At 38.8% G+C, this 17,593-nt stretch overlaps 2 protein-coding genes across 2 annotated transcripts; one reads left to right on the top strand and one right to left on the bottom strand.

The window, feature by feature from the left end:
• Positions 1 to 932: 932 nt before the first annotated feature.
• On the bottom strand, positions 933 to 3,597 carry LOC103454337 (G-type lectin S-receptor-like serine/threonine-protein kinase LECRK3). The gene has a single exon (XM_008393934.4). It carries the CDS (start codon positions 3,497 to 3,499, stop codon positions 1,100 to 1,102), a length of 2,400 nt encoding a protein of 799 aa, XP_008392156.3. The 5' UTR covers positions 3,500 to 3,597; the 3' UTR covers positions 933 to 1,099.
• A 5,925-nt stretch (positions 3,598 to 9,522) lies between these two features.
• On the top strand, positions 9,523 to 10,149 carry LOC103414986 (receptor-like protein 3). The gene has a single exon (XM_029100481.2). The coding sequence runs from the start codon at positions 9,523 to 9,525 to the stop codon at positions 10,147 to 10,149; it is 627 nt and encodes a 208-aa protein (XP_028956314.2).
• The last annotated feature ends 7,444 nt before the right edge of the window (positions 10,150 to 17,593 follow it).

Raw genomic sequence — 17,593 nt, forward strand, 5'->3', positions numbered from 1 at the left:
TCGCAAGATGCCATTGACATCTTCTGCCGCCGGTTGTGTAACCTCACCACCACCGACAACCTCCCAAAGGTCCTGACCTTGTAAGTAAGACTCCATACATGTTGCCCACGTATTGTAGTTTTTGTTGTTGAGCTTCTTGATTCCTCCAACTACTTGAAGGTCACCCATCGTGCCGGCAAGACTTCGACTATACCGATCAAGCTTGACTAACAAACTTGCAGAGTACCAAACTCCTCACGACTCAAGATAGCTCCACCAAGAACGATCCCTGACCGAACCTGGCTCTGATGCCAATTGTTGAGAAAAATTTAGAATAAACAACTCTAAATTTTATATGTCAAAGAAGAAATTCACTCGAAAATTTGAGACACAACAAAGGACTTTATTAAACTGAAAATATTACAAAGAAAGCTCTCAACTCTCACAAACACTCAACGCACTATAAGACTTGTAGTTTTATTTTCTTATTCACTTCTCGATTTCTTGGTTGCTTGCTTACACACACACACACACACACCTATTTATGGGCATGTTTGCCGACTTCACTAGCACACCAACATATGGCTTTTCATAATAGCCACATATTGTACAAGCTGCTAGAACTTTCATGATTATACACACACACCCACCAACTTGATAATGCTAGAATTATCTAGCATATTGTTATGCTTGCATAATGCACCGACTTTGGTGCTTGACTTTTCTGGATTTGTGTAGAATGGGCTGGGGTTGGACTCTTTTAACATTATATGCTACCAGCTTTTCGTTTTGCATATCTAAGTCCTTAAATCAGCTTCATCTCGAACGTGAAACACCAGGATAGTTTTCCGGCTAACTTTACATGGTTTGAGAGGTTCTGCAGTAGGTGAGAAAGCTTGGAGTTTTTGAAGTTGCTATTGAGAAAGACTGGAAGAACGCGTAAGCCAAAAAAATGAGTATGGGTTTTATGCCATTGATAATTCCTCTATTTATTCGGACATTTTAAGAGAATTATTGTACATTCGATACTACACAGTACATTAAGAACTAAAGAGTATTTGAAAATAAATAATACACAAACTTTTGATATACAAAAGAAATGGATTACAATTGGAAGCAGTTAAATTATTGAACTTATGAAAGAACATGGATCGGGTGGAGCTGAGACTTCGACAGTTCCTTCGAGCATCAATGCAACTTTCTTCATGGTAGGCCTAAGCGATGGATCCTCCTGAATGCACCATATTGCAATCATCACATACTTCTCCATCTTCTTGATGTCATGCATTGCCTCATCGTCATTCTTGAATAGCTGGTGCAGATTATTCTGCTTATAGCAATCGTACGCCCAATCAGCTAGTATCATTTGATCTTCATCCTCTGCCGTTGGCTCAAAATGCTTCCTGCAGAAAATAATCTCTAACAACAAAATTCCGAAGCTGTAAACATCAACCTTGGCCGTGATAGGTAACCTATTAAACCATTCAGGGGCCACATAACCTTTCGTTCCCCTGATTCCAGTCGTGGTTCGAGTCTGATCCATTCTCAAAAGCTTGGCCAGTCCGAAGTCAGAAATTCTTGCTGAGAAAGAGTCATCGAGAAGAATATTTTGAGGCTTGATGTCACAATGTACAATTTGGCTGCAGCACTCCTCATGCAAATACAACAACCCTCTTGCAATTCCCAGTGCAATTTTCCTTCTCTGGTACCAACTTAGCCTCAATTCTCCAAAAAGGAAGCTCGCTAAAGATCCGTTGCTCATGAACTCATACACAAGCATTCGGTGCTCTCCCTCGTAACAAAATCCAAGTAGCTGTACTAAATTTCTGTGGTTTGTTCTGCCAATAGAACTCATTTCCGCTTTGAATTCCAAATCATTTTCTCCGACCCTAGCGACTAAGCTTTTGACTGCAACGCTCTTCTCATTATCAGTAGCTAAAACTCCTTTGAAAACTATTGCAGAAGCACCGCGTCCTAGTTCATCCTCGAATTCGTTCGTAGCGTTTCTTAGCTCCTCGTAAGTGAAATGCTTCAAATTCATATCAGAGATGACTGGATAATTAGGTTCACTCAGATTCACTTTTCTATAAGAAATACGAGAAACAGCCAAATAGGTTGTTAATAGCAAAATCAAGTTCAGAAATCCTGAGCTACTCAGGAGCACTGATCCGATGAGGATCAAGGTCGAGTAATCTTTCTTTTTTGTATTTGGAACTTCAGGTATAAATGTAGAGTTGTCTTTCCTTACTTTGACGAGAGCTTTTCCACCAATACTCGGCTTCATTCTTCCATTCGAAAGAGGAATTCTCTTCTTTTCACACTTTCCATCCTTGAAAATGGCAACGACACAAAAACAATCGTCTAAGCAATTCTGTCTGCACCATTCCTCCGGTACTGATGTAAATTGCTCATAATCACCGCCAGCCCACTCTGTGTTTTGCATCTCGTGAAAATCAAAACTCTCTGTCTCCGGCAAGGCCTCATCACAACTTTGTGAAACAAAGTTTTGCTTGCATCCTTTCAAGACATCATTGGGATCAATAAATGTGTAGCCATAAGGACATTGGCAAGTTGGTCCTTTATCATCATAACTGCATAGGCTGTTGTATCCACATGCACCGCTGCCTGTGTCTCCTCCAATTCTTAAGCAAATATCCGAAGGTTCGGAGGTCAAAGGGGACCAAGCCATGGGGCTTCCGGCACTTGAGGCAGCAGTTTTAGGATGAACAGAGTGCCTCAAAACTCTGTCATGCTCCAGAGTTACTTTATGGTAGAAATTTTGCATGGAAACTGTGTTGGATGATACCATATTCAGTATGCTTCCGTTCTTTGCAGTAAGGTAAAGATAGCCGGACTGATTGAAGATGACCTGAAAGCCGGTAGACATAGTCATGGTTGCATAGTAAGCAAAATTGTTTGTCGGCAGTGGGAATCTCGTTGTGTAAAGCAAGAGATTTCCGTCAGATTGTAGAATAAACATGAATCTTCCCCGTGAGTAGTTTGTTGCCATGTAGCGCGCAAAGAGTATGTCGTTCTGATTTAGAATCTGTGTAGGTAGTATTGTATCCGTTGGTTTATCAAAACTCTCCCACACATTGGATGAACTTCGATCCGCCAGTACAAAATTTCCAGTGTCTAGCATGGATCCATAGGCAACTCCAGGACTAACAGATTGAGCAGACCATATGCGCTTGCCAGTAGCATCAGTAAGCATAAGCTCGCCACCGATCGAAAGCTCAACTTTGGATCCCTCTGGCACTAGATTGTCCCCATTGGCTGACCAGACAATAGTTTTATCTTTTATCTTATCGAACCAAATGGCTAGTAGGAACCCATCTTTTCCGATTCTTTGAAAACCGAAAGCAAAGTCGCCAGATGGCGATGTCCATGATGATGAGTTATCATCATTTAGTGCAGTGAGAGATGAGCCTAAAGAAATGTTTTTGGAGGTTTGAGCTAGGGTGGAAAATGGTAGAAACATGAAAAGGAAGAAGGGAAGATTTATCAGTGGACAAGCCATGGGAAAATTACAAAGGTGACGAATTTTTTTTTTCAAATAAACTGCGTCAATCACTTGCAATTTTTTGTTTCATCTTCTTCAAGTATGAAATAAAAAACTTGGATGATGGACGATGATGTGATTTCTTGTGCTTAAATTAGAGGATCAAACCGCAACAAAGTCAACAATGAGCTCATTTTCGTCAATGGTTCAACTGACTCTGATTCCAAGTCTTTTTTTGGATTCTTCACGGGCATTACTTGGAAACTGTCTTTTGACTCTTTCAAACTTTATGTTCTTTGTTCAATTTCTGCATAGCGTGTAAGATAATTTAGTTTTCTGAGTATTCCGTGATGCATGGATGAAAGTTCAAGACACTAATAAAACTTTTTAAATGAAAATTGTTACGGATTCGAAGAAATCAACTTACTTATAAGCTAAACTTACATATAATACAATCAATTATCAATTGGAGGAGTAACTCAACTTGCTTATAAGTTCATGCAATGTCTCTTTTCTCATCAAGAATGTGGATTCATTCTCAATACAATCTCTCACGTGCGGCGAATTTCAAAGCCAATCACGTAGACAACACAAACATGAAGACGTGGAGCGCGTGGGGTCGTTGCGCTTCACGCGTTAGACAACCTGCTATGATACCATGAAAAAAATTAAGGTTCCACTATAAAACTAATTGGCAATGTGAGAACCAACTTACTTATTAGTCTATACAAGGTCTCTTCTTTCATTCAGGTGAGATTCATTCTCAACGTAATGTTCCTATCCAGAGAGGTAAAAATATATGAACTTTCAAATCATATTAGTCTATTTTGCAGAGTGCAGATGACCAAATTTGGTTATTTGATGTACTGTGCAGAGTGACAAATCATATTACTCTATTTTGTCAAGAATAAAATTATAATATTAACTACCAAATTTTTTACTCAACTAAATGTCAAAGTGCACATGCGATAAGTAAGGTGCTTATGATATAAAATTTGAGTTAAACCAAATTAACAAATATTTAATTTGATGAGCATGTTTTTTACAATAATTTATATTCCTAAGATACATACATCTTTGACGGAATTGGATCCCCTCCTGAGCAAATGGTGGAGATCCTCATGACCCACTAATAGGGGTCGTTGAATTTTGATCAAACGGTTACAATTATTATAACTTTAGAAGGATCCCCTATTTGTAGCCGTTGGATCAAAGTTCAACCGTCCATGTTAGTGGATCATGAGGATTTCTACCATTTGCTCAGGAGGGGATCCAATTCCACACCTTCTTGTTACAAATTTATACTACGTAGTGCGTACGCAATTCACAATCTTGAAATGATTTATTGACTGATTCATGTTGAATAGGTCGTTGTTGGAATATAAGTATAGGTTAGGTCATAGTCATCACTTTATCTCTAGGTGTGAGGTTAGTTGTGGTTACCACCTTACTTTACTCAAGTTGTAGTCAACAACTTCTCTTCCTTGATGTAGGGTTGCAGTCTTGTTTTATCTAATTAGTTTTGGTCAGGCAATTAGGGCTTAATTTTGGTAATGGTTCTCCACCAGGTGAACGCATGCTTTTCGGATAGTCACCACTCGTCAATGGGTCTTTAAACCTACAAAACAGGGAATTTCCAAGTATGATATCATTTAATATTATTTTATAAACTACTGCTAGCTATCCAATTAATAAATAGTTTTGTTTTAAAAATAAATAGACGTTAATTCAGTTGATATATAAATTGCTATACAACTTGCCATCCAAACATAAAATTCAAAGACCATGAGGCAGCATCTTTATCAAGGTGTGTATCGAAAGCAGCCTTAATCCAGTGTGTATTCGGTGTCATTTCTATCACGCCTTTTTAAATTGCCAACATAGAGCATGAACTTTGCGTTTTTTAAATTGGCAACAGGAGTGGGCTATATGCTCATAGGCCTTTGTGAGGCGCACCTCTGAGCCTGAGGCGCGTTTGAGGAGTTGTCGAGGGGTTGTCTGGGCGTTTGAATTTTTTCAATAAAAAAAAACTGCCCAAACCTAAAATGATGTTGTTTTGGGCAAGGTTTTTATAAAGCTCAAACTCGTCTCTCTCGTCTCATAGTCTCACTTCGTGAAGGCATGAAAGCACATACAGCAGTGACGTCGTCAACCTCTCCTGTCTTCTCCCACCTTTCCTTACTTCAAAATTACAAGTCTCAAGATCATTATTGCTTTAGGTTTAAACCTTGGATATTAATTTGACGTGGATTGTCTTGACTTTTTATTTTTATATTTTTATGAAAGCAACGATATTGATTCATTGATAAAAGATCAGTACAAAAGGGGAAGCCGGAGCAAACATGAGCTTAGGCATTACATTCAGAAAATAGAATATCATTGATAATGTCTGGTGGTTCCTCGTACCACGAACAATTGCAAGAACTGGATTGTCTTGACTATTATTAGAATTTTATGTTTGTTTTTTGCTTAATTGTTTGAATGACAATGAATATTTGTTTTACATGAGTATCGCCTAGAGTGTGATGATGATGATTGTTGATTTGAATTTTAGGTACCTAATAACATATATAATACAATACTCAAGGTACATAATCAAAGCGCAAAACTATATAGGTGCGTTTATTGTACTGGACTATCTGACACGCTCCGATCCCGATATTCTCAAATACCAGGACAGGCAAGTGCTGACCGACACCTGAGGGTGACGAAACCATTTTAACATGCATGCAAATTAAAATATGTGATAAAAAAGAAATATACTAATGTAGAACCATGTTCAGAGCATACAACTAATCAAAAATACTGTGAATGATTTATTATGAAAATGTACAAACCAAGGAATGGGTCCTACACAGAGAAGACTCGAAGATACCTATGCAGAAGTGCCTTGACGCTGGGATAGTGTGCCTCGATTCTAGCTCATGTGGGGGAGCAAAACAAAAGGGTGAGTGGACTAAAATTTATAATAATAATACTAATAATAAGAAAATCATTTTCTGTCTGAACATGCTAACCCCCTGTTTTGAAAACACATATATAGTGCTACATAGTAGGTTTTCTAAAAACTATAACATGCCATGAAAACATTTATAAAACATATACGTGTAAAACAATGCTAAAAAATGGTGGTATCGCCGTCCGAAGGCAAATCCATAAATCTCATCAATGATGTACTCACTAGGAGTATCATAGTCACCCGAAGGTATAACATGTCCATCATCCGAAGGTGAAGCTGTACAACAATGGGTTACGCCAGTGAAGAAACATGGTAGGCCCTATCACTCGAAGGTGAAGTTGTACGACTCTAGGTTACACCAGAGAAGAAACATATACATATAACATCACACACCGACACTGGTTTCACCAGTGAAATTGGGGTATAGCATAAATATCATCAACTGTGTTCTATGGCCATAGAAGTCTACATACCCGTGTTGTGTGGATGTGTTGTATGATAACACACTAGATAAGCACCGAAAATACACCTCAAAAATCTCATATCAAATCCGGACCTCTAAAGCTCAAAGTCTCATCTCATAACTGCATAAATAAATCATATTCATAAATCCATGAATTTCATAAACGAAAATCCAATAATTCATAATATTTGGTAAAACGTAATTTTGATAAATCATAAATCATGCATAAAAGCAATATTAATAAATCATGAATTCTTCATAAAGCATAAATCTAGAAATCCGTAAAACATATCGTAAAACGTAATCAAGTCATAAAATATGAAATGCATGCAAGCCTAATATGTTATAAAAACATGCAAGTTTAGAAGGGGTCTACTCACAGTATTCCGTTGTCGAGGAGCCGCTCGAACTAGCAAGGACAGTGTCACTTCCCATCGATGCACCTAAACATAAATAGGGGCCATTTAATAAAATTCTACTAAAACGACAGAATTTAGGAAAACAAACAGTGGATTTGGACTCGGCACATCGAAAAATCTAAAGAGGGACCTTGGGTTCCCCCACGCACCGCCACAGGGCGGCGGCCCGAACGGCCACACGCCACTGAAAGCGCTGAGATGGGTCACCGAAAAATTTACCAGTGCCGCAGTGGATGGCGACGAAGCACAATACCTTCGACGGAGGCGCGTGTGCTCCACGCGCCTGCCCTGACAACCCTCCATGCGCGGACCATGGAACTGGACTTGGGGTTTAGGTTGGGTCGGATCCGGGTTCTAAGTTGCTGAGTTGGGCCTGGGTTACTAGGTTAATGGGCTTGGTTACATGGCCCAAAGGTTTGGGCCGGGTTATTGGATTAGGCCCAGCAGCTGGGTTGGGCCAGTTTTGGGTTACAGTTTGGGTTGACCCGGTCCCCATCACGGGTCTAGTTGTCGATTTTTGGCTGGTTTGGCAGGGATAAGTTCCCGAGCTCCGATGGAGCTCGATCTTTAACCATTTCACTCCAAAATTAAACCAAATAAAGATGAAAAGACGATGACTCGAATCTACCTTACCCAAGTAAAATAGGTGGCTGGAAAGGGTAGAGAACCACCTACAAAAATCATGGCAGTCGCCGAAAAACCGAGGGAGGTCTTCCCGAGTTGATTTATGCGTTAGATCGTCACCCAAATATGTATACAACTCAAAATTGAATCAAAATGTCAAAGAGGAAGAGATCGAAGGTATTCTAGAGTCTTACCTTGTCAGAAAGATTTGAGAATTCGCCGAAGTTCTCCATCCCCTGTTTCTCCGGTTTAAGTGTGGGCCCGAGGGTTTAGTTTAAATTTCTTGTTTCAAGGAAAGAGATGGGAGGAACTGGGGGTGATGGTGATGTGGCTTGTCGATGAGGTGAGCGGTGGTGGTGATACATCGGTACACATAGAGGAATGAAAGAGCTAAGAAAGTGTATGAGAGAGAGAAAGCTGAGAGAGTAGAGAGAGAAAAGTCACGGGAGAGAAAGGAGAGGGAGAGAGTTCCAAAAGATTAGGGACCAATCTGTGGGTCCCATGTGGCACACAACCACAATACAACATGTGTTTCAAATGAAAATTGACCAAAATATCCTTGCCATTTCAAGCTTCATAAAATCTTCGTTATAATTCCGAATTACGTTCCGCTTGTGCCCACGCGTTCGTAGCGACGAGTACTACAATGATACGCTAAAGAAATAAATCTTACGTGACACGACAAGGCGGTCAACAAAGTCAACATTTTTTCCTCAAAGGGCATTTTCGTAAATTCACGCATTAAAATTATAAAAACTGAAATATTTGAGGACAGGTTGTTACACTATCTCAGACTGGATTAATTTCAGTGATTAGGATGGACTGCCTTAGAATAAAATAAGCTATACTAAGTGAAACGTTTGGTGCAATGTCGGACTAAGAGCAAAATAATGAAATAGCTATAAATGTCGGAAAGAAATAAGGGCTTTTGAGCTCTCAAAGACACAGAGTGAAAGAAACTCTACTAGTTTTCGGACTTTTTGCAACCACAACAGCATATCTTTGAAATTAGAAAATTGGAAAAATCCTAGATGAAAAGTTCACTGCTTGGATTCCAAAGATCAAAAGAGAGAGTTGTGCTTAGAAAAACCCAAATCGATCCAATTCTCCTGCAAAGCTTTGCAATTCGTTTTTACCTTCGAACCATTGGAGATGGCCTAAGACCTTCTAGCTAGGCCCTTGGTCGATGTGAATCCCAGCTAATCCCATTAAAGTTAACCTGTGCAAATAACAAACACAAAACTAGATTGATTTTTAACCCGGTCTAGTCTAGTGAAGACTAACGAGTGCTAACAAACGCAACCTCTAATTCCTAGAAGTCCATGTCTGTTGTATTATTTTATTTGTTATCTACTCCTAAAGTCAAATCCAAGACTAAAACATTAAAGAATCTTTAGACGACTTTGAAGCCATTAATATATTGTACACAAAATCATAATATGTGTATACACACATATGTACGCCATAGGAACATGTTGTGGAGTACATAAGCTTGCAGCTTCTTAATACGCGTATGCTGTATATATCTACATACATACGCTTGGATGAAAAAAACTGTGAGTAATCTAAATCTAAGATGGGTCATCCAATTTCTCATGGCTTCCTTCTCATCCTCTTATTTTCTTCCATTATATCTACAAAGCATGCATGCGATCTAGCCGAACGTAACGCTCTCTCTTCCTTGTCAATCACTCAGTCTTCCCCTCCATTAAACTGGACTGCTTCAGTTGATTGTTGCCAATGGGAAGGCATCACTTGTGATCAGGGAGGTCGGATCATCCGATTGCAGTTACCATCCAAAGGCCTCAAAGGAGGTATGTTTCTCTCATCGCTCAAAAACCTGACGCATCTTTCGCACCTCAACGTCTCCCACAATCTGCTTTCCGGTCCTGTGGATGCTGGGCTCTTTTTGTCCTTGACTCGTCTTAAGATCCTTGATTTGAGTTTTAACCTTCTCTCAGGTCAAATATCATCCTCAATCTGTTTTAATTCTTCTTTGGTTCGAGTCTTGGATTTCTCCGACAATGATTTCAAGGGCTCGATTCCTCTCGGACTAGGAAATTGTTCCAAATTGGAAGTCTTTCGTGCAGGCTTTAATACTCTCTCCGGGTTCCTTCCTAGTGATATCTACAATGCTCAAACACTTCAAGAATTTCATTACCTTACAATAAGATTTCCGGCCCCATTGGTGAAAACATTCTAAACTTTACCAATCTCAGAATCATGGACCTCTCCTTTAATCAGGTGAGTGGCATACTTCCCCTCCATATTGGGAAGCTCTCCAAATTAGAGCTCATGCTGCTTCACTACAACAATCTAGAAGGTCCGCTGCCCCTATCATTGTTAAATTGCACAATCCTTATTGAACTAAATCTGGGCTTCAATCGTTTTAGTGGGAATATCTCTGCACTTGATTTCTCGAAACTTACTCAACTTAGTAAACTAGATTTTGTATATAATACGTTCACTGGTATCTTTCCAATAAGCCTTTACTCATGCAAGTCCCTCAAAGCACTTCGACTGGCTACAAATGATCTTGAAGGGCAAATACAACATGAGATTCTTTCATTGAAATCCTTGTCCTTTCTCTCGCTTTCTGAAAACATATTCACCAACGTTACGGGGGCAATGAAAATACTGATGCATTTCAAAAGTCTTAAGGGTACTCCTCCTTTCTAAAACTTTTCAAGGTGAAGAAATGCCGGACGAGAATATTATTGTTGATTCTGGGTTACATAATCTCTATTGGAGTATAAATGTATTTGCTGTGGTAGTTTCATTATAAACAAAGTGTAGGATCTAATGTAAACCTTTGGATCATATTCCAATTGGTATTTAGATTAGATTAGATTAGAATGAGTCATAGCTTATGACATGTGCAAACATCTTATATGATGACTTAGAAATGAATGGTTGTGATGGATTTGTAATGTTGTGAGAGAGTGAAGTTGTTTCTCACTCCTCCAACGTTAAATCATGCTCTTTGAGCTCTTTGCTTTGTGAACAAGTTGAATACACTAAAACCTTGAAAGAAAGCTCTGCTCTCTGTGTGTGTGTGCACTTACTGTTCCATTGAATCTACCCAGAAAATCAAACACTAATATGGCCTCAGAGCCAAGTTGGATTTCAATCTGGGCGTGAATCTGTGACAAGGGTTGCAGCTAAGGAACTCGGCAGAGAATCGAGTTTGCTGCGATTGAAGAACAATCTGAAAATCACTGGGTAACTCGAGAACAAGTCTAATATGGCTGGATCGAGTGGTGCTGATCTTCGAGCACCGATTTTCAATGGGGAAAACTTTGATTTCTGGCAGATAAAGATGAAGACTATTTTCAGATCTCACGATCTGTGGGATATGGTTGAAACGGGGTATAATCCTCCGCTGAAGAAAGAAGACGAAGAACTCACTACCGCTGAGCTAAAGCAGTTGAAGGAGAACATGATCAAGGATGCTAAGGCTCTCGGGATTATTCAAGGTTCTGTGTCCGATGAAATTTTCCCGCGAATCGCCATTCTGGAAACAGCAAAAGAAGCCTGGGATATACTGAAGCAAGAGTTTATTGGAGATAAACAGGTGAGATCTGTGAAACTTCAAAGCTTAAGGCGTGATTTTGAATATACTCGAATGGGTGAACATGAATTATTTTCTGTGTATCTTGTGCGTTTGTTTGATCTCATTACGCAAATGAAAAGTTATGGTGAGAGTATTGGAAATCAAAGAATAGTGCAGAAATTATTGATTAGTCTTCCTAGATCCTATGATAGTATTGTAGCTGTGATTGAGAATACACGGGATTTGGAGACAGTTGATGTGCAGGATGTAGTTGCCACTTTAAAAGGGTTTGAGCAAAGAATTGAGAGACACTCTGAAAATAATACGGAAAAAGCCTTTGCTAGTTTAAGTATAGCTCCCAGGAAGAACAATTACAATGGCAATCAAAGTTTTAAACCCACAAAGAACTGGCAGACAAAGAGTAAGAAATGGGATAACAAATATGTGCACCATCAAGGAAAATTTACTGGGCCTTCTGATAATGTCAAGAATGCTTGTAAGTACTGTGATAAACTTCATTTTGGAGAGTGTTGGTTCAAGGGAAAACCAAGGTGCCATAACTGTGATAAGCCAGGGCATTTTGTTAAGGATTGCAGGTCAAAGAAGGTTACTCAACAGGCCAATTATGTCAAACAAGTGGAGAACAATCCAACCATGTTCTATGTGTGTATGGCTGCTGCAGTGAAGAAGGGAGAAGATGTTTGGTATGTTGATAGTGGCTGCAGTAATCACATGACAGGAAGAGAAGATTTACTGGAGAACATTGATAGAAGTGTTACTGCCAAAGTTGAGATGGGCACAGGGGAGTTGGTTAATGTAGTTGGAAAAGGAGAGTTAATGGTTGCAACTAAGCAAGGCAAACGGTACATTAAGGAGATCATGTTAGTACCTGGTTTAAAGGAGAATCTATTGAGCGTGGGACAAATGATGGAGCATGGATATTATCTTGTGTTTGGAGGAATTGAAGTCAGAATTTATGAAGATTTTACATGCTCTAATCTGGTTGTTAAAATTCCTATGAAGGGAAATCGAAGCTTTCCTTTGAAGTTGCAACCAGGAATACAAATGGCTATGAGGGCAGGTGTTAAACAAGCAGCTGAGATATGGCATAGAAGACTCGGGCATCTAAATATGAAGGCTCTCATGCAACTTCAAGAGCATGACATGGTGACTGGTTTACCTGAGCTCAGAATGAATTCCACAGTATGTGAGGGATGTACTATTGGAAAACATTCTAGAGATGCTTTTCCTAAAGAAACAAACTGGAGGGCTGCACTACCATTGGAGTTAATACATACTGATATATGTGGACCAATGCAAACACTTACCAAAGATGGAAACAAGTATTTCATCACTTTCACAGATGATTGTACCAGAATGGGATGGGTCTATTTTCTGAGAAACAAGTCTGAAGCATTTGGCATATTTAAAAGGTTCAAGGCAACTGTTGAATTACAAAGTGGATTCAAAGTGAAGAAATTAAGGAGTGACAGGGGAGGGGAGTATACTTCTCTGGAATTCTCTCAGTATTGTGAAGATCTTGGCCTAGAAAGACAACTCACAGTGGCCTATTCTCCTCAACAGAATGGTGTTGCTGAGAGAAGAAATAGGACCATTGTAGAAATGGCTAAATGCATGATGTTGGAGAAAGGGATTCCATTTGAATTTTGGGCAGAAGCAGTTAACACTGCAGTCTACATTCTCAATAGATGTCCTACCAAGGTTTTGCATAAGAAGACTCCATTTGAAGCTTACAGTGGAAGAAAGCCTGGAGTAAAATACTTAAAAGTGTTTGGATCCTTATGTTATGCACAGGTTCCATCACAGATGAGGCAGAAACTGGATGCAACAAGTGTAATGTGCATATTCCTTGGCTATGGAATATGTGAAAAGGGTTATAGGTTGTTCAATCCTAAAACTAACAAGATTGTTATTTCTAGAGATGTAATCTTTGATGAGAACTCTTGTTGGGATTGGAAATTTGGTAATAAGAAGACTATGTCCATCTCAGTTCCAAGTGATGTTGATGGAAGCAAAGAGAATGAGGCTGAAGCTGTTGAAGATGATGCAGTATTTGAATGCACATAATTGCTACAGGAACAAAATGAGCAAGTTATTGCTTCTTCTTCAAGACAAGAAGAGCAAATGGATCATACCAGTTCACAAATGTATAATCATACTCCATTAAGGTTAAGAAGCTTGAATGAAATTTATGAAAGGTGCAATTTCTATGTGATAGAACCTGAATGTTTTGAAGAAGCATCAGGAGATGAGGCTTGGAGAAAAGCTATGTCCACAGAGATTGAGATGATCGAAAAGAATGACACATGGGAGTTGGTCAAAAGGCCATTTGATAAACCTGTAATTGGTGTAAAGTGGGTTTACAAAACAAAACTTAATCTGGATGGTTCAGTGCAGAAGAACAAGGCACGGCTAGTGGCTAAGGGTTATTCTCAAAAGCCCGGAGTGGACTTCAATGAGACTTTTGCACCTGTGGCAAGGCTTGATACCATTAGAACTCTAATTGCATTGGCAGCTCAAAAGGAATGGAAGTTGTTTTAATTGGATGTTAAGTCTGCATTCCTAAATGGTACACTACATGAGGAAGTATATGTGGATCAACCACAGGGATTTGAAGTTCAAGGACAAGAAGATAAGGTCTACAAGTTGAAAAAGGCTTTATACGGTCTGAAACAAGCTCCCAGGGCTTGGTATGATGAGATAGACAATTATTTCAATCGATTTGGTTTTGAGAAAAGCCAAAGTGAAGCTACTTTGTATACAAAGTTCAGTGATGCAGGTGTGCTTATTATATCTCTGTATGTAGATGACATTATCTACACAGGGAATTCTGATGAAATGATTCAAGAATTTAAGAAGGATATGATGAAGCAATATGAGATGTCAGATCTGGGATTGATACATCACTTCCTTGGTCTGGGCATAATTCAAACAGATAAGAGTATATTTATTCATCAGAAGAAATATGCCAAGTCACTACTTGAGAAATTTGGATTGAAAGAATGTAAAGCAGTAAAAACACCACTTGCAGTTGATGACAAGTTATCTAAGGAAGATGGAAGTGAGGATGCTGATGAAAGTTGGTACAGGACAGTGGTTGGTAGTCTGTTATACCTGACAGCTACTAGACCTGATCTAATGTATGCATCATGTTTGCTGGCAAGGTTCATGCACAAACCTACTAGAAAACACATGGGAACAGCTAAAAGAGTCTTGAGATATGTGCAAGGCACATTGGATTTTGGAATCGAATATGTGAAAGGAAAAGCTGCTGTGTTGATAGGCTACTGTGATAGTGATTGGGCAGGAAGCTTGGATGACATGAAGAGCACCTCAGGCTATGCATTTAGTTTAGGTTCAGGAGTGTTTTCTTGGGCTTCTGTTAAACAATGCAGTGTGGCTTTATCTACTGCAGAGGCCGAGTATGTAAGTGCTGCAGAAGCTACAACACAAGCAATGTGGTTGAGGTTTGTTTTATCTGATTTTGGAGAAGAACAAGTGGAGGCTACACCTTTGTTGTGTGACAACACCTCTGCCATAGCCATGTCTAAGAATCCAGTGTTTCATCATAAAACCAGGCATATTAATCGGAGGTACCATTTCATAAGAGATGCCATTCAAGATGGGACAATTGAACTGCATTATTGCAGCACAGATGAGCAATTAGCAGACATCTTTACCAAGGCTCTTCCTAAGGATCGATTCGAATATTTGAGAACTGCTTTTGGTGTGAAATCAACAAAACATTTAGAAGGGAGTATTGGAGTATAAATGTATTTGCTGTGGTAGTTTCATTATAAACAAAGTGTAGGATCTAATGTAAACCTTTGGATCATATTCCAATTGGTATTTAGATTAGATTAGATTAGATTAGAATGAGTCATAGCTCATGACATGTGCAAGCATCTTATATGATGACTTAGAAATGAATGGTTGTGATGGATTTGTAATGTTGTGAGAGAGTGAAGTTGTTTCTCACTCCTCCAATGTTAAATCATGCTCTTTGAGCTCTTTGCTTTGTGAACAAGTTGAATACACTAAAACCTTGAAAGAAAGCTCTGCTCTCTGTGTGTGTGTGCACTTACTGTTCCATTGAATCTACCCAGAAAATCAAACACTAATAATCTCTTTGTTTTCAGTTTATATAGCTGTCACTTGACAGGTCAAGTACCTGCATGGATCTCAAACCTCAAGAAACTGGAAGTCCTGGATTTGTCTTTTAACAGACTCACTGGTTCAATACCTGGTTGGTTGGGGAATCTTCCAAGTCTTTTCTTTGTACGGTTGAATAATAACTTGATTTCAGGTGAATTTCCGAAGGAGCTTTGCAGACTACAAGCATTAGTATCGCAACATGCTCCAAATCAAACAGCCCAGGGTTATCATTTTGAGTTTCCCATCTACTTCCTACGCGATGATAATTCATCTTTACATTCTTCACAGTACAAGTATCTATCCAACATGCCAAGAGCAATCTCCCTCAAGAACAACAGTCTAAGTGGCAATATACCCTTTGAGATTGGCCAATTGCAATATCTTCAAAAATTGGATCTTAGCGCCAACAACTTCTCCGGCAATATTCCAAACCAAATATCAAACCTCAAAAACTTGGAGACATTAGACCTCTCAAGAAATCATCTATCTGGCGGAATCCCAGCATCACTGTCAAGTCTTAATTTCTTGGCTTCATTTAGTGTTGCATACAATAATCTAGAAGGATCGATACCAACCGGCACACAGCTCCAAGGCTTTGGTGCCACCGCCTTTGAGAGTAACCCTGGACTTTGTGGCTCCCCGCTTCCAAACGAGTGCGGACAGATGAATACAAGTAATAATACAACTGAGAACATGGAAGATGTACAAGGCAATGGGAATGAAATTCCATGGTTTCATATTTCTGTGGCTCTTGGTTTCATTGTAGGATTTTTAGGAGTTTGTGGCCCTTTAGGTTTGAGCCGGTCATGGCGATATGCATATTTCCAGTTTCTCTCCAATGTTAAAGATCACTTTGTGTGCTAATCAAGTGTATTTTTCTTTGAGAAATAACAGATATATTAATTATCCACATATAGCTGCTGCATACCAACAATCTAACTTTCCTAAAGTTTGGATTAGAAACCATATTAGACGAGTTTTCAATGTAATTAACGTCATACGTAAAATTCTACCATTATTCAATGACTTCGGGTTTTGTCAGGATCGACTACTCAGATTTTTTAGCATAATCACTTGTAAGTTCAGTTGCAGTCCGTATAAACTTCCTACACTAGCAAGCATTCTTGTATGAAAACTTAAACAAGAACCAGGAAGTTTTGCCAGATCAATTTAGGGAATGTGTGTACGTACTTTTTCAGGTATATGATGAACTAGTTTTCAAGATTACTACTCTACTTTTTCATTCCTTGTGCGTTATTAAAAATGAAATGTTAGAATAATAATAATAATGTCATTAATGTAAACACACTTTAGATACCCATTTCTCATAAGTAAACATGCCGTTAACGTCTCCGTTGCCCCTGGAAAAATTCTCTTCTTCAGGTTTGACGGCATTGTAAGAAATCAGAATAAACCCTTTAACCCGGTAAAACAGTGTAAAGGCAGATCAATTAATTCCAAAGTTCCATGACTTTAGTCCTACGTACCTCATAATTAAGGTCTCTTGTTTCTTATTTTATTATCAGTGCCATTTCTAAATGCAAAAGACTAAAACATTAATAAAAAAAAACGACTTTGAAGTTATTGCAGACAAAAGCATAACTTATACACCATAGGAAACATGTGGATCTGTGGTAGTGGGCAAGAAACTTGCAGCTTAACAATATTTTTCTTTCTGATGCTTCTTCTTAGAGGTGCTTTTAGTCCTTGCTTCCAGAAGATGTCTAAACAAACAATGATTAAGTCATATTTTAGGAAGGCCATTATGTATCCAAAAATTATTAATTTATATGTTACTAAAACCTAATGAATTTTTTTAGGAGTAATTAGGTTTTCATCCTTATTTTTACTACTCTATTGATTAAAACCTTATTACTTTTCAATTTTTGATCAAGGTCCTTTGTATTAATAATATCAT

The sequence above is a fragment of the Malus domestica genome, chromosome 03, assembly GCF_042453785.1.
Source record: "Malus domestica chromosome 03, GDT2T_hap1".
NCBI classification, from domain to species: Eukaryota; Viridiplantae; Streptophyta; class Magnoliopsida; order Rosales; family Rosaceae; genus Malus; species Malus domestica.